Here is a 24,655-nt window from a genome sequence, read left to right on the forward strand (position 1 = left end):
ATGCAGTGGCTTATTGCATTCTTCTTCTGAATGTTTGAACCCCAATTTTTTCTTGTGATTGATTTTTTTCACATAAATGTTGGCTATGTTTTAATTATATGTTTAGTAAAAAGAAAGGTTTCCCTTTAGGTAATAGTATAGCGTCAAAAATCCCTCACATCACACCCATTCACTCATCACGGACATTCTGCGTGATCCAATCCAAAATTTGTGAAACACTTACAAGGAAGAATTACAACTAAAAATATATCAAAAGAGACTGTTTATTATAAAGTTAAAAACACATTCCTCCGAATGTACAATTATATTAAAAATCATTAATAGACAAATTGATAAAAAACACAAAATCTACTCATACAAATTCACAGGAGAAAAATAAAGAGACAATGAACTTTGTCTTGCTCAAGTTAATTTAGATTAGCTCTTCCATCAGAGGGCTGAGTTTTCGTTCCCAATAACCCCAAAACAGTTGACCTCTCCAAATTTTAACAAACACTAAAGCGTCGACGCGTTTCGGTAGTCTTAAATGATCACAACCACCTTCATCAGGACACATTGTATATCCTTCTCCTTATTATGGATGTCACCTAGTACAGAATAAAACAGAACATTCTTTTACCTTTCGGACATATAGATACTTTTTCGGCTTCAATACTTTTTAACATCATAATAAATATAGCTACTGCATTCACATAGGGACAAAACTTTTAAAAAAGTTTACAATGTGAGACATCTCGCCATTATCTTCAAGACTAAAAACATTATACATAACATAGAAAGGTAAAGGTTCACACCCCCATCCATATGTCTATATATACATCGGTTCATGATTCCAACCCTTGTTTCTTCCTATTTTTCTTTGTAAGTGCTTCACTCATAGTGCGATCTTATGAAACACACTCTCTCGTTGTCTAAAACATTCAATCCACGCTCTTTGGATATTAACAACTCACCTGTGCAAACGCACATGTGTGAGAATCCTTCTCAATTTTCATAAATGAGAGATTGCTGCATGGCAATAAAATAATCTGTAAGAAATAATACAAGTACTATTGGTGATCCTGATCTATTGACATTGGACCATCCTCACAAAAACCAATTTGTTTCCCTAACAACTTTCTATACAGGGGATTACCTTAAAACCGACTCATATGTGTTTCTTAAGCGAGTTTGTGTCTTAAGCAAGATCGCTCGACCATTTAATTTGGTTGACTTCAAACCTGTCAATCAAGATATAAATACTCAGCTGAAGCTTATTGATGTAGACCTCACATCTATCCACTATCTCTTATGTTTAGTTTTCCAAAAGTAATACGTACAGCAAATGATAAGGTAACTTTTGGAAAACTAAACATAAGTGATAGTGGATAGATGTGAGGTCTACATTAATAAGCTTCAGCTGAGTATTTATGTCTTGATTGACAGGTTTGAAGTCAACCAAATTAAATGGTCAAGCGATCTTGCTTGAGACACGAACTTGCTTAAGAAACAGATATGAGTCGGTTTTAAGGTAATCCCATATATAGAACGTTGTTAGGGAAACAAATTGGTTTTTGTGAGGATGGTCCAATGTCAATAGATCGGTATTACCAATAGTACTTGTATTATTTCTTACAGATTATTTTATTGCCATGCAGCAATCTCTCATTTATGAAAATTGAGAAGGATTCTCACACATGTGCGTTTGCACAGGTGAGTTGTAAATATCTAAAGAGCGTGGATTGAATGTTTTAGACAACGAGAGAGTGTGTTTCATAAGATCGCACTATGAGTGAAGCACTTACAAAGAAAAATAGGAAGAAACAAGGGTAGGAATCATGAACCGATGTATATATAGACATATCGTAATGGATGGGGGTGTGAACCTTTACCTTTCTATGTTATGTATAATGTTTTTAGTCTTGAAGAAAATGGCGAGATGTCTCACATTGTATACTTTTTTTAACGTTTTGTCCCTATGTGAATGCAGTAGCTATATTTATTATGATGTTAAAAAGTATTGAAGCTGAAAAAGTTTCTATATTTCCGAAAGGTAAAAGAATGTTCTGTTTTATTCTGTACTAGGTGACATCCATAATAAGGAGAAGGATATACAATTTGTCCTGATGAAGGTGGTTGTGATAATTTAAGACTACTGAAACGCGTCGACGCTTTAGTGTTTGTTAAAATTTGGAGTGGTCAACTGTTTTGGGGTTATTGGGAACGAAAACTCAGCCCTCTGATGGAATAAGCTAATCTAAATTAACTTGAGCAAGACAAAGTTCATTGTCTCTTTATTTTTCTCCTTTGAATTTGTATGAGTAGATTTTGTGTTTTTTATCAATTTGTCTAGTAATGATTTTTAATATAATTGTACATTCGGAGGAATGTGTTTTTAACTTTATAATAAACAGTCTGTTTTGATATATTTTTTGTTGTAATTCTTCCTTGTAAGTGTTTCACAAATTTAGGATTGGATCACGCAGAATGTCCGTGATGAGTGAACGGGTGTGATGTGAGGGATTTTTGACGCTATACTATTACCTAAAGAGAAACCTTTCTTTTTACTTTACAGTATTTGGGTGCTCCATTCCCTTTTTGGTTCAAATAGAGCCCCTCTCCCTGGTTTGGGGTTAATTATATGATTCCCATTTAAACGTTCGCCTTGTAATGTGCGCACAAATTGACACGCTTTCCCATAGTTGCTGCACTTTTACTTAATTTTTCAAGTAAAAGTTAGATTCAATGTAAACTATTTGTCGATGTCTTCTTAAATAAGCATAAGAGGGGTTTCACCTCACTTTATCTGGCTGTACCTTACCACTGCTTTGACACTGTCCTTGGGAAAGTACAATAGTCTAATCCAAGTTCTGAACAACATTAGCATAGAATACGCATGACAACATGCACCACGTACTTGTCCTTGGAATACCGCTGACATTACTTACGCCTTGTGAAAAACAAGTACGGTTTGCATGCGTAAGTAAAGACTTGAAAAATATTTCTTAATTAGGGTCTATATTTCCACGGCATATTGTGCAGCCACAATACACAGACACACACACACTCAGACACACCCTGTTTTCCACATCAATGTAAGCAGTGTAGGTGTCTTACCATTCAAGGTGATTTTCTACAAAGGCTGACATGGGGCTGATTTGTACAGTGTAGGTGTCATTGGCAGAGTATTCAAAGAGACCATAGTAGGGATTGAAGAGCTCCTGAGAAAGAAGGAAGAAGAACTCCCGGGATGGACCACTGTAGTCCAGGCTGCAAAGAAAAGTAAAAAACACACAGGCAATTCTAGGTCAGTATGTTTCTTGACCAGGTTCTACTTGATAGAAAACTTCCACTGATTCAGTATGCATGGATACCCATTGTTACATGTCATCTCAGTGTTTGCGAAATAGGTTGTTTTATACTCATGACCACTGACACAAAAAATATTAAATACAACGAACATACTGAGATGATAATCTGGTGTATATTTATGCCTACCAGTTACTGGATAATTATACAGTGCTCTACTACTGTACACATTTGTTCACATTATATATCTCATAAAGATCAAATGTATTTTCCATTGATTTTTGTCTTTGAATTTTGTAAAGAAGATGCTACTTAACATATAAAATCACTAGGTTTAACAGAAATATGTGGATAAATGTGCTTATTTGAAAGAACCTTAGGGGGTCATTTAGAGGCGGTGTCAATGGGGCTTCTACCAAAACTTGACAGATAACATATGAGTCTACGTCCGTGGCGTCCCATCTCCATTGAAGGTGAAAGGACCACTGTCTTTCTAATGCCAAACCTTCACCCACCAGCTGTATGGCATTGGGAAGAACTCCATTTTTTTACATTCATACAGTGGCAAGCTCTACTCATGGTGGGAGGGCTCCAGAAATAGGGGTGGGCCCACCGGCCACTAGTGGCCAGCCCACTGACTTAAAAATGAGGTGCCAAGGGGCCGATTATGATGGCGGACGGACCTGAGTCCGTCCGCCACCATAGAGAAGGAGGGACTGTCCGCAGGGGCAGCGGCGGTCCCTCCGTGCAAATTAGGATGTGACCGCCACCCTGGCGGTCACATCCTGTATTTTTATCATTGCGGCGGGTGCTGCTTGAAGCAGCACCCGCCGCAATGATAAAAAAGTAAGTTGTGCATTTGCATGCACAAAGCGGCAGGCACCTCGCGGTGCCTGCCGCTTTGCACCCCCCCTTCACCCCCCTTCACCCCTGGGGCCCGCAACGGGCCCCCAAACACAAATCCGTATGCCTTTACACGGCGGAAATGCCGCCATGTAAAGGCATCTTTACGCAGTCATCCTAATATGGCTGGCGGTGTCTGATAGACACCGCCAGCCATGTTAATGCTTTTCCGCCGCGGGCGGAATCCACCCGCGGCGGAAAAGCGGCGGACAGATAGTAAGACCCACCAGCCATCCTAATATGGCGGTGGGTCTTGCAAGGCTCCCCGGCGGATTTCCCGCATCCTCCGGGCCGGCGGTGGCTTCCGCCGGCCCGGTGGATGCGGGAAATCCGCAATCATAATCGGCCCCTTAGTCTGAAGATTCTCTGCTGCACAGTTACTTTTGTTTCCAAATAGGTAGGTGCTGGCTGTTTGTGATGTAAGACTATATCATTCCAAACGTGAAAGGCAACATAGGTTGGAGCCCTCAGAAAAGCAAATTTTTTAAGAAGTAACTTAACATATACATGCCATTTATTAAACAAAATTCATTTAATATCAACAAAAGTTCCCACACAGCATTTTCATGACATGTACTTGATGTGCAGTTCTAATATGTATTAGACAGCTCCCTACCCTTCCTCTCCAACAAACGTCACATAGAGCTTGTTCCTTTGGAGCTCCTTGCGTGAATAAGCCATCACCTGATTAAAGGTGCCCTCTAATAAATGGTCTCTACGTATCAGGAGCCTGAAATAGATGGAAACACGAAACTGAGAATTGTATTTCTTTTCTTTTGAAATAAAATAAACTGGAAAAAAACACAATGAGCAACCAATATCTTTGAGATAGTATGTCTTAATAAACATCACATTTTAGTCACATGCCTGCATGGTTTACAAAGTTATAAAAACAATGTTAATGCAATTGTAGAAAATCTGCCTTTTCTGCGGGTCACCCTGGATTTTTTGCCTTTTGCTGGCCCCTTTATTTTTGCTAGCTTTAGAACTTTACCACTGCTAACCAATATTCAGTTCTTGTGTTTCCCCTTTAAACATCGTTGAATAGGCATACAGCTAATGGTATATTTAGCACGCTGACCAGCCCCTAGAATATGTTAAAAATGTATCAAGGGCCTGGAAGTTAAATGTCACTAGTCTACTGCAGCACTGATTGTGCCATCCACTGGAGAGGCAGTGCAAACATTGCTTCAAGCCTACGAATGTAACCTCAATGTAACAGTGCAAAACATGCACTCTGACCTGTCAAAGTAAACCATTTTTGACAGGCAAAACTCCCTTTTGAATATTAGTAAGTTCCTACTATGTAAGCCTTGTAGCCCACAAGGTAGGGTCCATGGTATTTAAAAGTGGGACAAGTATGCAACTAATATTACCATGTGTGTACAATGGCAGAGCCCCAAAAACCCTTTTCACAGTGTCAGCCCAAACTGTCCTATGTAGAAAACCTAAGTACACATTAAAATACTAATGCTGTATCTCAGTAATGGGACCAGCTATTGAAAAAAACCAAAACTTTTTAATAGGCTATAAAAATCACATTCAATGCAGAAGTTGGATTTTTAATGAATAGTAATAAAAGCAAACAGTTGCCCTTTATCTGCCTGAATTGTCAGAAGGCTACTTAGTATAAGTCTCTGTCAGCTCTCAGCCTTTGCTCAGCCTTGAATAGGTGTAAAAAAGGTGTCAAATGCTTCCGGGGAGCAAACAATAGGCTAACCTGGAATGGCAGAGATTATTCCTCTGAACCCCACAGAATATGAAGGATGGGGCTGTAGGCATTGTTTTTGACATAACAGGGTCAATTCCTGCTTGTAAATTCTGTTGAGCCACATGTAACACTTGGTGCACACTTGAAAGGGAGAGAACAGAATGCCAAGAAAAGTATTGAGTATCCATTGTCTAGTTGCTGGGGGACACTTCTTTATCTTACTAGACCTCTGTCTCTGGTTTTGTTGTGGGTACAGTGCCTGACTCAAACTGGATTTTAGTCTTAGATGTTGGAAGACATTAGGATTACCACTGAACACTCCCCACACGTGCCGCCAGCACTCAGAGCCCAAGTTCAGTGTGGCCAAAGGCTTTCACCATCCTGAAAATGCCCTGGTACATTCATTTGTGGCCTGTTTACGGTAAGGCAAACAGAAATGACTGAAAACTGGGTATGGATTGGCCCAAGCCACTTTAACCTTATTGGTTATGGCATGCTCCGATTCAGCTCACTTCCCTTGCTTGTTCCAGTCATAAATGTGGCACCTTCAGGAACCCTCAAGATCTGTGGAAGATTAGAAGATCAGAAGAGGACTGGGCCTGTTGTCTGTGACCTGAGGAGAGGCTTGAAGAACTGGCCTGCTTCCTGCTACCCACGAACAAAGACTTGGACTGATATGGTCAGTTGGCCGACCTCCTGTGTGACTACAGGAGACAACAAGCTGCATGAGGCCTCTTTCTGGAAGTAGCCAGTTGACCAGTGGCAACTGAACCTGGACTGGAACCAGCTGTTGGCCTTTTCCCTGAAGTCCTGGAGGACTTTAGAAGTTTACTCCTGTTATTGTTTGGAAACTAAAAGACTAAGTCAGAAGGTAAAATCTTTAACGGGGACAACCCTTGTTGGTGTGTTTGACTCACTCTCCATCATGTTAAACCTGGAATTGCGCCTAGGCCCTGGTCTACTACAACCACAGGTTATCATTGGTCCCTAGCCTTTTTGGTGCTATTCCTACTTAACATTTTACAAATTCATATCTCCAGTTCCCCTTATTGAATTTTGGTCATGTCTGCATTTATTTTGTTTGTTAACTTGAACTCTATTTTCTGATCCTGTTTGGGATGTTTATTGTTTGACATTTTGGATTTACTGCTCTTTTAGTACTGCATGAATAATGTATGCATTGCCCTAAGTTAAGCCTGTCTGTTCTGTGCCATGGCTGCCAGTAGGATGAGTTAAGGTTAATTTAATGACTTTAAGGTTTTATCAGAACAAAGTGCGCCCTATGTGTAATAGGGCACCTTGCAAGTACTTTGGAGAAATGAGCGTGATTGCACGTTGTTCGCTATGGGATTAGTAACTTTCAACCAATTATGTAGGTAAGTTTTTATGTATGCAAACTAATTTAAAACCAGAAATAAAATTCAATTTCCGTGAGATTTTAGCCACGTTTTGATTGTGTATTGTATTGTATTGTATTGTAAGGGGTGCTTGTAGAGCGCACTGACACCATGGGTTTCCTGGCGCTGGTAGGAAGTGGGAAGGACAGAGGGACTAACCAGATTGGGGGAAGAGCCAAGTTTTTAAAGATTTACGGAAAAGAGTCAAAGAATTAGAAGTTCTGAGAGGGAAAGGAAAAGAGTTCCAAAGCTTGGGGGCCAGGTATGCAAATCTTCGGCCTCCAGATCTACAGAGCTTGTAAGAGGGGACAGTCAAAAGATGAAGATGAGAGGATCTCAAGTCGCGAGATGGGCAGTAAGATCTAATGAGAGATTTCACAAAGGCGGGGCAGGGCCCAGCTAATGCCTTGAAGATGAGGCAGCCGATCTTGAAGGCCGCCCTGGAGGCGACAGGGAGCCAGTGAAGTTTGGCAAGGAGGGGCCTGGCAGATTGCCACTTCGGGATCCCTAAGGCCAGTCTCGCCGCTTGATTTTGGACCACTTGCAGTCTAGCCACCGATGTTTTAGACAGGCCATGATAGATCGCGTTGGAAAAATCTAAGATGGAGAGGACGAGGGCCATGATGACCTGCAGGAGGGCATCAGGTGTAAGGAGGTATGCCACTTTCCTGATCCTGCGCAGTTGGTAGATACAGGATGAGACCACCGTCCCCACCTGCGGCCCAAGGGATAGACCGGAGTCAATTGTGACCCCCAAACTCTTCACCGAGGCCACAGGAGTGGGAGAAGGACCAAGTTCCGCCGGCCAAAATTGTGGCCCCCAGGAGGTGGCGCTCCTACCAGGAAGGAGGAGCTCCGTCTTCCCGGGGTTCAACTTTAGCTGGTTGTGGCCCATCCACTGGAGAATGTGGGACATGACTGCCTGAAAGTTGGGGATAGCAGAAGGGGAGTTGAGAGAAAAGATGAGTTGCAGGTCGTCCGCGTAATTAAACACGGTGACATCCCACTGCCTCAAAGAAAAAAGAAGGGGGCGAAGATAAAGATTGAAGAGAAGAGGGGATAAAGAAGAGCCCTGGGGGACCCCGCAAGGCAAGTGCTCCCCAGGAGCCCTGAAAGTGCCCAGACTGAGGGTCTGAGACCTGCCGGTCAGAAAAGATTTGACCCAGGCCAAAGCCAGGCCCTGGATGCCAGCCTGCTCGACACGGTGGAGGAGGATGCTATGATCCATCGTGTCGAAGGCGGCTGACAGATCTAATAATACCAAGGCTTGGGGGGTACCTTTGTCGACACCGTCTCTCAGGGCATCCAGCACGGCCAAGATCACTGTCTCCGTAGAGTGGCCGGGTCTGAAGCCGGCCTGGTTAGCCTCGAGAAAGTTGGAACTCTCGATAAACTGTGAGAGACAGGTAGTGACGTGGGCTTCCAGGATTTTAGAAAAGAAAGGTAGGAGGGAGATAGGTCGGTAGTTCGCCGGGACGGCGGGATCAGCCCCTGGCTTCTTCAAAAGGGGCACCAGCACGGCCTCCTTGAAGGAGCCAGGCACCGTACCGGAAGAAAGAGAAGAGTTTAGCAGAGAGAGGATGCAGTCGGGTAAAGAACGGCAGATGTCCCGGAGTATGGACGGGGGACAGCAATCATTTGGGGATCCAGACTTAATGCGGGTGGCAAGAGTGGTCAGAGAGGTAGGATCTAAAAGAGGGAAATGTGTAAGTGAAGAAGTGTTATGAGGGGGGGAGACAGAACCAGCGCCAGGAGAAGTAATTGGAATGGTGTCCTTAATCAATACAATTTTTTCAATAAAAAAAGTGCTAAGATTGTTGCAGGTTTCCTGAGTGGGGGCCTGAGTTGGGAGCGTCCTGGGATCAGAGGTGAATTCATTAAGAACTTTGAAGATTTCTTTAGACTGGCAGGGGGCAGATAAAATTTTTCCTGAAGCGTAGGCTTTTTTTGCTGCGAGGATGGCGAGTTTGTACCTGTTGCGGGCGGCTACATAGGCATCTCTGCTTAAAGGACAATAATCTCTCCTCCACTTGCGCTCAAGTTGACGAAGTTCTAGGTGGAGGGTTTTAAGATGGAGGGTAAATCATTTGTGGGAGTTACTGCGCCGAGATCGGGGGAATTTAGTAAGGGGAGCAAAGATGTCACTGGCTGTCGTAAGCCAGTCTGTCACCAGCCCATAAAGCTCGTCGGTGCCGGCGTCATTGAGTAACAATGGACGAGTTTGGGACAGGTGAGCCATCAATTTAGGGGAGTCGACCGCCTTCCACTTACGGGCAGTGCCACCCTCCCGCGGGGGGACCCTGAACTGGCCAACCGCCGAAATTGTGGTGTCGATCAGAAAGTGATCCGACCACACACAAGGTGTTATTAATGGGCGAGAGGACTTGACCCCATGGGACCAAATATGATCGAGGATGTGGCCACCCTTGTGGGTGGCAGACCTGACTAGCTGAATGAAATTCAGGCTCGAAAGACCCTCGAACAGTTCGGAAGCATGCGGGCCGGCATCCTCGTGCTGGAACCAGTAATTAAAGTCACCAATGATGACAATACGGGGGAAGGAGGTAGCGATGTTGGTCAGCTGATCGATGAAAGATGAAGGGAAAGACGGCATAGAGTGAGGGGGACGGTAGAGTACCATGAGAGTGACTGCACCTACCCCAGTGCCAAGGCTCAGGACCAGGGTGTCCACTTCCGGTAGAGTCATGGTCGTGGAGGCAATGATCTTGAAATCCTTGCGTATTACCGGTTGGAGTTTAACAAAAAGTAGTCTGGGGGTAGTGCAGCCAAGATGTCGGGGAGTGAGTCGTCAGTGAGCCAGGTCTCTGATAACAGTAGGACGTCGGGACTTTCCGTCATGAGTAAGTGCAAAATGTCAGCTTGGTGCTTGACTAAGGAGCGGGTGTTTAGATATAAAACCCGAATTTGTGACTCGGTAGAAGCCGGAGTGATAGGTGCTGGTGTCGACACAAGATGGGGGGATGATGTTCCTGAAATGCCAAGTGATAAGATGCGAGTCCAGGTATCGGGGGAAAGAGGACTGGCAGAGGCATGTAGGCACTTCAGAGCAGAAGGAGAATAGTATATAGGAGAGGCAGCATCCCTAGCCCCTGGGCCGTCCGGCCGCGGACGGGCGCAGACGGGCTGGACTTGGGCGTGACTTCGGCGCGCTGACGGCGTGCCCGCTGCGCCCGTCCGCTGCGCTCCCTGTAGAAGGGCGCCATTTTATGGGCTGAGGTCGTGAGGGGCCGAGCACTGCACCGCTCGCCTGCTCAGTGTCCTCACCCAATATGGCGGCCAAACAGCGCGACCCGGCGGGAAGTAATCTCCTGCGAGGGCGGCTGTCCAGGATGATGAGAAGCGGCAACCTGCACAACAAAAGGGGGTTAGTTGTACACCACAAACAATTTAAAAATTGGTTTTTTAAAAGAGAATTAAATGTGCGCACAGAGCGCGGAGAGCAGCGCGAGCAGCGCGAATCAGGCGCGAGTCTGGCAAGTGGCTTGGTCCCACTGGCCGGCTCGTAACTTCCAACCAGTCGTGAGGGCAGCACAATGGTTTTTATGGGCTGAGGTCGTGAGGGGCCGAGCACTGCACCGCTCGCCTGCTCAGTGTCCTCACCCAATATGGCGGCCAAACAGCGTGACCCGGCGGGAAGTAATCTCCTGCGAGGGCGGCTGTCCAGGATGATGAGAAGCGGCAACCTGCACAACAAAAGGGGGTTAGTTGTACACCACAAACAATTTAAAAATTGGTTTTTTAAAAGAGAATTAAATGTGCGCACAGAGCGCGGAGAGCAGCGCGAGCAGCGCGAATCAGGCGCGAGTCTGGCAAGTGGCTAGGTCCCACTGGCCGGCTCGTAACTTCCAACCAGTCGTGAGGGCAGCACAATGGTTTTTATGGGCTGAGGTCGTGAGGGGCCGAGCACTGCACCGCTCGCCTGCTCAGTGTCCTCACCCAATATGGCGGCCAAACAGCGCGACCCGGCGGGAAGTAATCTCCTGCGAGGGCGGCTGTCCAGGATGATGAGAAGCGGCAACCTGCACAACAAAAGGGGGTTAGTTGTACACCACAAACAATTTAAAAATTGGTTTTTTAAAAGAGAATTAAATGTGCGCACAGAGCGCGGAGAGCAGCGCGAGCAGCGCGAATCAGGCGCGAGTCTGGCAAGTGGCTAGGTCCCACTGGCCGGCTCGTAACTTCCAACCAGTCGTGAGGGCAGCACAATGGTTTTTATGGGCTGAGGTCGTGAGGGGCCGAGCACTGCACCGCTCGCCTGCTCAGTGTCCTCACCCAATATGGCGGCCAAACAGCGCGACCCAGCGGGAAGTAATCTCCTGCGAGGGCGGCTGTCCAGGATGATGAGAAGCGGCAACCTGCACAACAAAAGGGGGTTAGTTGTACACCACAAACAATTTGAAAATTGGTTTTTTAAAAGAGAATTAAATGTGCGCACAGAGTGCGGAGAGCAGCGCGAGCAGCACGAATCAGGCGCGAGTCTGGCAAGTGGCTAGGTCCCACTGGCCGGCTCGTAATCGGAATAGACCAATACATTTTTTTTAAATTACGAAAATATAAATGAACAGTTTAAGGTCAATTGATATTAATTATTGTTCTTCAGAAATGTTTTGCGATATATTATCAAACGAGGTATATCTTTATTTTTTTTTAAAGAACGTAAATAAAAGACTCAGAAAGATACTGGTCGTTGATGCTCCTGTAGCTAGTGAGACTAAGTTAAATACGGTATGTGCAACATGTGAAATATTGATTTGTAGGGATAAATGTTGGAACATATAGCCAACAACAAACACAGAGAGCATAACGAAACAAAAAAGGCAACAATAAAAAGGAAAATCAAAAGTAATATATAGAAAATTTTGATAACAGATTAAATAGTTTTCAGTCAGTATGGTCAAGTGTTGTGAGTTTTGGAACACAACTCTACGTTGTGAGTTTTGGAACACCACTCTACAAGATGGGTCCCCTTTGCACCTTGGGCACCAAGGTTTGAAAGGGTCTGAGGAGTTTTTTTCTAGCACTATTTGACGGGTTCCTGTCTCTGTTAGCTAGACTCATTTGAGCAACTACTGTCCATAATTCTGGGTGCCTAGCTCTCCCTTACTTGTTGGTCTGTGATCCAGATGCTTAAGAACAGATGTATCCAAAATACAACAGCCTATTCATTGGCATTTTCAGTGTGTCAAACTGTATGGGTGTTTAACCGAAGCAGCCCCCTCAGAATGTTTGTGGCACATTCCCTCCCGATTCAGACCCGTGGAACAGGTTTCTTTGGAAGAAAACCAATCAGAACAGCTGTGACTGGCTTAATGTTTGCCTAAAGCGTGCTGCTTGCCGGCCTTCTGATCTTTTTCCATATCACGCATAATTAACAGGAGGCCAACATTAGGCACGAGAGCTGCCAGATGATCAGGAAACACCTGAAAGCGCGCGCTGCTTTCACTCTCTAGCTGCAGCCCGAAGAGAGGCCTGTGTGACGGCTTGGCTTGCCCATGAGCAACAACAGGTTTGTGTCTGAAATTCAGGCATTGAACATACACATCTTTTATTCAACTTAATGGAAAATCTTAAAGTAGGGTAATGGAAAAGTGGCTAATGTATAATTAAAGAGAGAAATTCATTACGACAAAACGTTGTAAACTATATTTATAGTACACAGACATTTCGATTTGTGAGGGGAAAAAAATGTTTTTTTTTCCGTAAGATATTTTACCTTTGCACTCATTGCAATGATCGCAAATTTCTCTCACACATCTTTTGTTTTCTGTTCATTTTTACCCCAGCTCTTATCTGTGAGATACTGTATGGGTAAAACAGTGTGGTAGGGGTAACATGGAACTGAATACCAGTCGCAAAAAAGGGCTGGTTTCACACAGTTATTACCATGCTATTGCAAATGAGGCATTTGAAAGGCAATTTTACGTCTCACTGGTGGGTTATTATCTGAAGTGGGAAGATCCCAGAGTTAATTTAATTGTTTTACATAATGTAGGTGACACTCCAAGCTTGCGTGGAGTTTGCATGCTGGTACTGGGTGAACAGCTTTGGTCTCTATTATCTAGATTTCTTTGAGGAACTGCAAAAGATCAAAACACGTGTCGGTGTTTCTGTCTTCAAGGTAGGCAAAGATAGTGTTTTAAAAGCCCATAGTTTCAAAATATTGTTCTGGATAAGGTTTCAACATCTTGATTTGTCTTTGTCTGATCCTTATACATTATATTTAGACAGAAACAAACATTTGAGTAGGCAATTGTGTTGCTCATGTCATGTTGTTGTATTTTAATGTGAATGACCTCAATCGTCTTTTTCATTGTTTTGCATGAATAAAACCAGTGCTTAAGTTACAAAAGAAAGCGTGCTAGTGCCCAAAGCTCTGCTCACAAAGTTTTAGTGGGCTATGTACCAAGGCTTATAGTCTTAAAAGTGCATTGTGCCTCTTTAATTAACTACCAGACTCTACCTGCCTGTTTATCACACTCTTGCAGGTTCCTGCTTTCTTCCTTTGTGGTAATTTAGGCTTCTTTCTCTTCCTCTGTCTTTCTGACCTATGTGTTTTGATGGAAAAATAAGACCCGGTCCCCAAAAAGAAGTGTCAGTGTCCCACACCGGCAACCCCCAGCTAAAATTAAGCACTGAATAAAACTAAGCAGGTATATTTTTCACAAACATTTGATAAAGTGGGGCAAGTAAATGTTGACAATGACAAAATATACACTTTTACAAGCATCATATAAATTCACAAGGATATTTATTCTTCCTTGAATGGTGTTCGGCAATCTTTCTGGCACCAAAATGATATATTTTATTAGCACATTACTGTAAATTGCAAAAGATTGCTGTAGTGGGATCTCTGCCAGGGCCGGCTCTAGGGCAGTGTGACCGGTGCCACCACACCAGGCGCTGACTTGAGGTGGGGGCACCATGTTTATACTTGCCTCCAGCAATTTTCAGGCATCAATAAAAATGTCACTATAACTCCGATGATTAATGTTCTTCCTGGAGAGAGACTGGAGTTTTGTCTAGTGGAAGTTTTGACTCATGGTAAGGTAGCCCAGAGGGTTAATATGCGTGCTGCAAAGAACGTGTGCCATGCAGATTACAAGGTACACATAATGGAAATAGGTCAGTGGGTTACTGCTTTTGTCAGAGAGATACTTTTGTTACTTGCAGTTTATAAGTCAAAATCCTAATATAAAACAGTGAGCCATTAACTGTCATCGAAGGACTGCATGCAAACCGCAAGGTATATATTAGAGCTAAATGTTTTTTTGTCCAGTCTTTCATTAGCCTAATATTGCAAAAGGGGTTCATTTGTGTAGAAATTAATTCTCATTATTAAGGAGAACTCCTAACAATGGTGTTACGTTTTAAACTCTGAATTTGTAATTTTCCAGACCGAGGACTCTTAAACTATACAGCCTACCAGTATGGATTTCATGTGACTCCTACACCTTGTAGTCATCTGTCTTATGTAACATTTCCGAGATATTGATTTACACACATATGATTGTCTCAGTGCAATCTGTGTGTGATGTAAAGTGCTCTGACACCATACACTGGTATGAGTGGCACTATAAAACTAAATGAATTTGAAAGAGAGTGGTTGAAGACTTGAGGGGCACTGTTAAATGGTGCCAGTGAAGGAATCAGGTCGTCATTGGGGGGTGCCACCAAACATTGTTGCACAGGGGGCCACCAGTGCTAATGTCGGCCCTGATCTCTGGCTCTTCCCATGGGGCACTCAGACCATAGCATGTGAGGTTCCATTCTTGGCGTATGGACTATGGTTTCCTGATCTTACATTGATGGACCTGATACTTCGACCTTCTTGATCCAAATCCTATCTGTTATCTGTCTTAGGTCCAGATCCTGTTAGCATCGTAAAATCACACTTGAAAGCCAAAGCGCTTGACTGATAAATGAATGGCAGTAAGGCGAAATCTTGGTACTACATACAACAAACAATAAATCAGGAAAATGTTAAGACATCTTTGGTTTTATTTCCTCATTATGAAGTCCTGGAGTTATAGCTAGTAACTCCACACTCCGGATTTACCAAGATCAAGGCATCAGTAACTGAGGGGTGGGGGGGCGGGTTGGAGGGGTGGTAGGTGGGTGGAGAGATTGGCAAATTTAGCAGTTATTTGTAACGAATACAGAGGGTCTTCTTCAAAATAAGGAATTACTGAAGGGAATGGTATTGATTTGTCCTGAATTCCATTGCACTCCCGATATTTCTGACAGAGACTGCACCTGCTAGCAGCAAGTGGAATCTCTGGGTGGAAGACACCAAATGGAGTTACTCAAATCTCCTAATTCTAATGTGGCTGGTAGCTGGGGCCATCTTGGGAGAACCTTTTGGGTTTCAGCTAGGGTATTGGTTCAGCCAGAAATGAAAAGTATCTCTTGCGTAAGGACTGCATCCAGAAAGACAGACGAGGAGGTAATGAGTGAGGGCTTTCCATGTATAAAATGCCACTTTTTTCACTGAACGTTTTCCCACAGTTAACAATTTAAACAGAAAAAAACAAACATCTGAATGTTCCTTGATTATGAAAGAAAACTTGCTAAGAGTATGACCTTTGAACCGCACTAGGCCTCGGTGCCATCTTTTGCATCCTCTCACATCTTCCCAAAACTGACTCCCAGACTAAAACAACTGTCGCTCCAAAAAAAGCAATACATGCCTTTGGTTTACATGCTAGCCTGCAATAAACGGCCAAGGCCTTAACGCTCCCGCGCGCCCCTTCTTCTCCCACCGCATTAGTGTACAGTACAGTGCGGGCCAAGCCTCCCTCTGACCCGGGTTGTTAAACGAGGGCACAGGAGCCTGTGACCAGGCAGAGCGATAACCTTGAAGTGCCCTCCTCGTAAAACCACAATGTGGAAAAATTCAGTCACGCCTCGCGCTACCAGTGCTTTTTGCATTCGAGGAAGACTTGAGCGTGCCAAGCCCGGGCAACGTGGTATGACTTCATACAGCGCTGCGGAATGTCAGCGGCGGTGCCACGCTGAGCGCCTCGAGTCCCACGGTCACGGATGCCCATAAAACAACAGCACGAGGTGGTTGAAGCGGTCACGCCGTGATAGCCTTGAAATGCGGCGGGTTGAGTTCCGCTAATGGCGGCTTCCACAGGCGATAAAGAGGTCATGGAAGAAACCGTATTCCGGGGACACTGGATCGCATGGCTCAGAAATTAACTTTCCCTGCTCCTAAGTATTGCTTTCTAAACTATCAGGTGACAGCCGCAGGAGCTGCTCTGAGGCCTGTCGATCACGTTGGAAGAAAGCTTCCTGTGTCTCTCAGGAAACTTATACTGAGGGAGATACCGCCTTTTCTCGACCTTGAAGCAAAGGGAGTTCTACAGAGGTGAAGAGATACCTCTGGCTTCTGCAGTCGACGGATTACGCAGGCCGCACACAACAGGTTTGCTCTCAGTTGTGGTCACAATGGGTCTTCGGGTCAAACAGCAGTGCTCCCATAGGTCAATTACGTCCAAAGCCAAAAGTGATGTAAGCTAGTGGTAAGCAAGGTTTTCAATACGCAAGCATAAGTGTGCATCATTTCCTATCACTCGCCTTCCCTTAGTTCATGAAGATTCCTGTTTACACTTCTTCTAAACTCCAGGGTACTTTTTAACGCACAAGCATGCCCCACATAACAAAACACCCTTTCTTGTCACTCTCTCTCCTCTCCTACTCTCAGACTAAGTAGGTGAGATAATGTAGATCAGCACTTTGTCTGCAAGCGCACACCTTGCAAAGCTTTTCCCTGCAGGAGACTCAGCCACGTGAGGAAAAGTACACCAAATGTCACTCGTGTGCATAGTAGTAATTGAGGAGTATATGACACCAAAAGCATTGTGGTTGTGGAAGTTCCAATTTTCCATACAAAAGACGAATAAGGTGTAATAACACTCGTGTGCATAGTAGTAATTGAGGAGTATATGACACCAAAAGCATTGTGGTTGTAGAAGTTCCAATTTTCCATAAAAAAGACGAATAAGGTTCAATAACTTCGACAACTTCTGAATAAATATGTGAGGTCAAGAGAAGAAAACTGTTTAACATTGTAGACAGGTTGTAGACCCAGTCACATACTACCACACTTTCAGCACATTACCGAGAGAGAGAGTACCTATTATGTTACCTTCTTTCTCCTTGAATTGACATTAAAGCCTGATTTATGAAGGGATTACTCGTGCTGTTCAGGGCACATGCATATGTTTTGTTTCTGGCCCTCAGTTACTGGGCTTTCATTTGATGGTCTGTAGATTTTTTATACGCCAAAAAGCAGTCACCTGACTCCATTGTGTCAAAGGTAATAAAACTGATGGACGTCTTTTCAGTTTATGTGACTCTGTGTTGTTGCTTCTGTTTCTTCATCCATCTCATATATATATTTGACTCAGTATTTTGCTGACATGGTGAAAACAATTTTTCATTGTGGTGATGTACACCGTGTTTATTGCCACGTGTGTGTTTTTTAGAGTTGTTGCACAGTGCAACATTCTGCTGATAGGGCCATGAGGCTATGGCGCCAAGAAAACTACTGTATTTTACAGATGAACAACTATTGGCCTAACAACCAAGTCTTGAGGGCTTTCCTCCAAATGTTCAGTTGGTGTGCTTTGCTTTGACTTTTTTTTAAGATTGTTGTTTATTTGAAATAACTCCTGTTCGGGCTACACGCGCCATATGCCAAACAATAATCATTTAAAAGACATATGAAATAATGCTGACATATATTCATTATTTCTACAAGAATTCTGGAGATGCCAACATATTCAAAAGAGGTAATCAGGATGCAATACATCTGATCTCAGCTTCAAAGACTACACCTGGCTGTACAAGACACTTCCTCATAATGGAGAACAAATATTTATTAAAATCATGTTTACCAACCAATGTTTTACAGTAGACCCAATACCGCAATGGACTCATCTAATGTGGCGTAATACATTCTTGACCAATTGAAAACAAATAGGCAGCTGGTGAAGTAGTGTGGCTCACTGGTTAGAGGCGGCAGACCCGAGAGCAGAGGACGGCCCGGGACCAGGGTTCGATTCCCGGCGCGGCAGGTTTCTGGACCAGGGTCAGCGGACTCGATAATTCTCTCGCCTCGGTGCCCACTCTGATCAGCGATCACACTCGGCAACTCTGGGCATTAGCTTGCCTCATCTTCACTAACGGCCCCACCAGACCGCCGGGGATGCCTGGTCTCACCCTGGAGATACCCATTAAGGGACCATCTCTCAGGGAATCCAGGAAGGGTTTCGCAGCGGTCGAAGCGCCTTGGGACCCTACGGGTAAGTAGTGCGCTATATAAATGCCTATACATTTACATTTACATTTGGTTCACAACAAGAACCTCACACTTTTTACCCAGATGTGTAGAATCCAAGTGCGCATGAATATGTCCATCTCATCCTGACTGGCACTGCCCAGTGTCTTTCCACTTATCAGAGGGAGTGCAGTGGATTGTGACAGGCCCAATAAGGCACATATCATTTTACGGGCATTTTTGCCATCCAGGCCTATATCAAAGCCCAGTCCAGACTACAGTGCAAATGTTTAGACTACCTCGAGGTTGGTCATGAAATATATGGATTTTAAGTTGGTCTAAGCATTCGGGGTAAAATATGAAATTCACTCTGGGTTAAGTATTGCACTGCATACACAATAGCGAGTACATTGCCATCAAATTGAAGCTAATGAGCTGAGCGACTGCACCCAAATAGTAGACTTCCGTTTACTGTAGTTTACACCATGGAGCACTGCATGACAAACTGCAGCAGAGCGCTGCACGAATGAGGAAAAGCTGCAGTGTGTTCAGTCTACAAAGAGTTGCGTGCCGATGACGACATCGTCACCACTTTCTTTAAACTTGTTACAGCAAAGCTAAAAGTTGTAGTACTGCGTAAAGGCGATCCAATAGTATCAAAAAGGATTTGTACTTGACCTAAACCATATAATGCAAATCTCAACATTAAGCGAACCACCCAAGGGTAAGTTGTATAATGTTTGTAATTTTGCACATCTTACGAGTAGTAAAACCACACAATGTTCCTCTTGCCCTGTATACACGTTGTTTTCTCTTGGGCATTATGATATCAACCAAAGTCAGGTCATGATATTGTAGTTGATCTGGCTTCGCGTGAACACCTATTGGTGTTTGTGCTGCTCCCGCCCACTCTAAATTCTCAAACAGTTTGATTGTTACAATGTCCCAAGAGGTGTGTCATTTTTGAAGAACATATTTGGAATTGGACAGAGAATTGAGAACCCCGGTCCTATTTGTGAGGGACATCAATTTTTAGGTGAGAATCTTCTTCTTTGATGTGGGTGTGTGCCAAGTAGTTGAACTATTTCATTATAAATTGAAACATTTTTATGCAATTGTAATGTGTTAAGATCAAGTTGTTTGAGAGTTTAGAGTGACTGAAACCCATTGAAGATGAAGTGGGGTGGGATAAGAGTTTCATCCATCTCTTTCAATGTGATTCGATTCATTAGTACGAATAATGGGAAATGCGGCTGTCAGATAGATATGATTAATGAGAGCGCACAAGGCTGAATGATATTTCAGGCACCATTCTTGAAGATGGAATGTACTTTGGCTACAATATGAGGGAATGAAGGCATTAAAGATAAATATGCTGGCGAAGGATGATAGATGGTGAGGGACTATATGTAACTCGTGTTGATTCAAGCACATTTTATGGTTTTTTAGACATATCTGTGTCACATCTTGATTGAAGGATCACCAGTGTATATATCTGTTATCCTGATGAATTAATAAAGCCAAAGCTATGCCATAATACTCGTTATATGGATAATGATTGAGACATGAGCAGTTGTTGCAGAATTATTGTTATAGATTCCACAGATGCTGAAATAGATACTACTGAACTTTTGATTCTTTTTTTCGTATTGTCACATTTCCTAAAAAACAGGACTGGTCTCCCATTATTATAAAGTGCCCGTGTGACGGAATATCCCCACAATCAACAATGCACGTCACTTTCTTTTGCAGATATTATGTTTTTGCCCGTAAGCGCTGGATTGTGCCGCTCCTACGCACATTAGGTATGAGATCCTGTTGTCCGGCCTATTTGGCTTTGAAACGTTTGGACTCAGAATATGTCGCAAAATCTGTAGCCTGGTTTTTAAAATCTTGTTTAAAATATCATTCTAATTTTGATTAATTAACCATATTACATTAACTTCTTTTTTCAAACTGACCAGTCATCTAAACGCACTAACCATGGAAATGTTAATTTTAATCAGTCGTTTTATTTTTTCTGTCTTTGTTATTCTTCTTAATTAATTATATTGAGATGTTTTATATGTTCTGTTTTTGCACTTTTTATGGTTTCAAAAGTTTTTTCACCGAATAAAAGTTTTATGACTGACTGACTACTACTGAACTCTGAATTTGAGTTCTTGTGGTAAAAGGATTTTAATGCAGTGCTCGAGTCAACTTCCTGTGCAAAAAAGTTTTACATATGAAAGTTGCATGACACCGCTGTTTGCACTATTTTGTTCTGCAAAGTGCAGCCATGAGTCTTGCATGCGCCTGTGCAAGCATAAAATAAATTCGAACCATGCATTGTACAGGCTATCACCTAAAAGAGGTAATGGCGCTAAAGTCTTGCACCCTCTGTTGTGTAGGAGGGCTGATAAACTAAGACAGCAGCTAGCCCAATTTAAGATCCAAGAATCTCCTGCAGTGAAAACGCCTCCTATTACAAATTGCTGGATGATTGAGGTAATTTTATATTAAAGTTATGAAAATGGTTTTGAATTAGTTACAGCCCAAATCTTCTAGACGAATCAGCCAGGGTTTCACTGAGTTTGACACTAATAATAATCATCATCATAAATACATGTCAGTCCCTAAGATCTCTTCAGCTAGGAGGTGCTTAAAGATTAAGCGGAAAAAGAAAGCAACGTCTATGCCAAGGGTTTGAACAAACCTGTTGCAAAATACGAGATGATAACCACATGCAGTGTAATCCTTTAATATGTGTTTACAGCAAAGCTGTGCAAAATATTATGCAGCTCACAGCAAATTAACCAGACAAGAAGGGCAAATTACAGATGAGGCAGGCCTGGTAAGTGCCTTCGCTTGGAGCAGCAAGTCGTTACGTTCAAGCAGTTGCAGCACAGTGACCTGTGCGCTCCTCTTTGTCAGTAATGGTGGGCGGGACTGTAAAACCAGCAGGAACATGATCGCTCACACAGAGCAACACTTGTCTCAAAAGCAGAATCATTGCCATTACCCTGAACGCCCATCTTGTGCATGTTCATAAAATTAGGGGAGAGTCTCACCCTCAAGGGCAATTGAATTGGCATTTATTTAGCAATAACCACCTACAACTGCTCAGCGATTGCTTTTTATGCTCTAGGCTCTGGTGAAAATTTCCAGTTGACTAGTTACAATTGGTTTCTATTGGATCCACTCGGTGGTTTATTGTTTTTTGGATGCATAAACAAATTGTTTTAAAACAACTGCTGCTGAGTCTAGTTGCATCATGGTACTAGTTATTGCCATCTAACGGTGTCCATGACTTCCTGTTGTTTATATTTAACTAGTTTCCATTATTTTTTACATCTGGATATTAATATTGTTCTAGGTTCAAAAGTCTGTGTGCTACAATGCGATCCAGTAAAAACGTTTATGGCAGATTAACTGGAGTTTAAATACGGTTTACAAAAACAAGCATTGACAAGTTAATAAGACTCACATTTGGGCCCTACTGGCTTTGGTAATGGTGTTTGGCTATGAAAAAAAGTGCAATGACCTGAAAGCTGTACCGTTTTCTAGGGCACATGCTTCTTTTTCCTTTTTATTAAGTGATCCAAGATTGATCGTTAAGTAAAAAAGAAAAGTAGAGTGAGGGCATTTAAAAAAAAAAAAAAAAATCTTTCAACAGAGGAGAGCGTCACTGGTGCAGCTGGGTGGGAAGCAACACCGAGAGTGGGGGAAGCAACACAGAGGGTGAGAGTTCACATGAAGGTGAACAACGTAGTGCAAAGGGAGGACAACCTGGAAAGTGGTGGGCAGAAAAGAACACAAGTGAGAGAGAGAAACATGAGCACAGGTGGTGGAAGAGACAATTGTGAGAGAGAGAAAAAGACCGTGGGGGCGGAGCACATGGGCAAAATAGAGCAACACAAACACAGATGTGGCGAGAAAAGGACATAGACGAGAGAGCAACACAGGGAACCGGGGGGTGGGCACTGAGAAATACACAGACGATAAAGAGGAACATTATTACCTGTGGGGGGAGTACTGGTGCCCCACGCCCTGCGAATGGTGTCCATTGTGTGTCTGAAGTCCTGCTTGTAGTGTCATGTGAGTTAGCAATGACGGAACCCTTTTGGCTCATCATGGACTCAGTAGAGCTTTGAAGTACGTTTTAGAGCGTAGTGAAGTGAAGGTAGGTTTGGAATGTTGGGTTTATAATTACACACCGATGAATAAATATGTGTTAGACTAATATCCGTTGTTGCATAATCATTAGCGGGTACCCAGGCTGAAAAAGATGCTACAAGTGTCGACGAGGTAGGGGATAAGTAACCCATAGAGTTTGCCATGGTCCAGCGAACTGCTTGTGTGTGCTACATGAGCCTCTGTCGAAGTGCAGGATTGACGCTTGGCAACTCCAGCCAGTGTGATGCATGTGAAGATAATGAAAGTCTCACTGAAAAGCCATCATAGGCCAAGAACCTGCTAGCAAGACTGTAAAAAGAGGTACTGCGCTACTACATGACCTAAACCTATACATCATACGGAGTGGTAACGCTAAAGGCAGATACAACCAGGTTTTGAAAGACAAGCAAATAGAAACAGCAAATTGCAATATAACCCTGTGATCAGAAGCGCTGCGAGGCAGAGATCAACCAGGTGTCAAACAGTACAAAGAGATGCCTAAAAGCACAGCGATTTAAATACAAGAAATGATCATCTGCTTCACAGAACTGAGTAAAGAGAGTCATCGTACTGCAGCGTTGGGGAAAGTGGCCCAAGAAGATGTGCCTGGGGTTGTGCTCAGAACAACTCCAGCAGTCTTTTTTTAAAGATCAGAAAGCCAAGAGCGGCAAACAGAATAGTGAAAGGTTGTTTGCCCAATGGAAACCAAGAAAGAGGCCACATTTCCTGTAATTATCAAAGATGATTCAGAGGCAGAGACATTTGATGATTTCATTTATGCGCTAGAAGGAACATATAAGAAGAAGATTTTCAAATACCATAAGAATCTAGCTGGTGAAGGTGTAAAAGAAGTCATAAGGAAAATGCCACAAGTTCAATCCAATGCCGAATGTAGCTTATAAAAGGTACATTTTCAGTCAAGAACAACAAAAAGTTGGTGAAACCAGCGACAAATTTATTGAGAGACTGGATAGGCTCATTAAACACTGTAAGATCAATGGATTTAATGATCAGGATGCTACACGTCACAGAGTTATTTACTGATGCCTGTCAGACTCATTCAGATGACGAATGCTCAGAAAAAGTCTTAGTCTGGAGTGAGTTCCCATGGTAGCCAGAGCTGAGGAACTTACAAATCGACAATCTGCTAACATTGAGGCTTGAGGTGCCCAGAGTGAGTCAGTCATGAACATGGAAAGTAAGCCAAAACACAAGGCACAGGGACACAGAATGATGTCTCCACAGAAAAAGAAGTTGCACTTCAGGTGTGGATTTTCATTTCTACACAAAGGTAAGTGTCCTGCGATTGGACAGGTTTATAGAGCTTGTGGGAAGGAGAACCATTTTGTGATGGTTTACATGGCGAAGGAAAAAGTACATGCATCACGGCCTGAATACAAAATGGCCATCCAAATGCTTCAAAAGTGACGTTTAACTCATGCCAACAAGGTCAAGTGACCACACTACTTGAGGAACCTCGACACCAAATGAAGTCATCATCTAAATCATCATCAAAAAGGTCTTCAGTAACAACACCAAGTGAAAGTGATGACGATGGTTGTGCAAAGTCGATGTTTACCTCAGTAAAACATATGCATGTTGGACTGGCTGCTTGTGAAGAAAAATACAGGTCTAAGAAAAATTGATATGAAAAAGCACCAACGTCATTCAAACATTGTCCGAAGATTACACTAAAATTAAATGCTTTGGCAATACTTTTTATTATTGACAGTGGTGCATCAATAAATATAATGCCTGAGGAGAAATACAATGAACTATTTCCATTGCCACGACTTACGCCATCGAAAACGTAAGTATTACATGGGCAACATCGAGGTCATTAAAAAGTCAAGGTATATTTGATCAACAAGGAAATACAAGAAAATGAAAGTACAA

At 43.1% G+C, this 24,655-nt stretch overlaps 1 protein-coding gene across 1 annotated transcript in view; it reads right to left on the reverse strand.

Annotated features, from left to right (window-relative positions):
- The window catches only part of HECW1 (HECT, C2 and WW domain containing E3 ubiquitin protein ligase 1), a 624,284-nt gene that overhangs the window by 72,877 nt on the left and 526,752 nt on the right, over positions 1 to 24,655 (reverse strand). Inside the window, exons 20-21 of the mRNA XM_078688193.1 lie at positions 4,808 to 4,921; positions 3,097 to 3,249 (exon numbers count right to left, since the gene is read on the reverse strand). Of these exons, the coding sequence (XP_078544319.1) occupies positions 3,097 to 3,249; positions 4,808 to 4,921 (267 nt within the window). The remainder of the gene's footprint in view (positions 1 to 3,096; positions 3,250 to 4,807; positions 4,922 to 24,655) is intronic.

This window comes from Lissotriton helveticus, chromosome 4_1 (genome assembly GCF_964261635.1).
Source record: "Lissotriton helveticus chromosome 4_1, aLisHel1.1, whole genome shotgun sequence".
In the NCBI taxonomy this organism is placed as follows: Eukaryota; Metazoa; Chordata; class Amphibia; order Caudata; family Salamandridae; genus Lissotriton; species Lissotriton helveticus.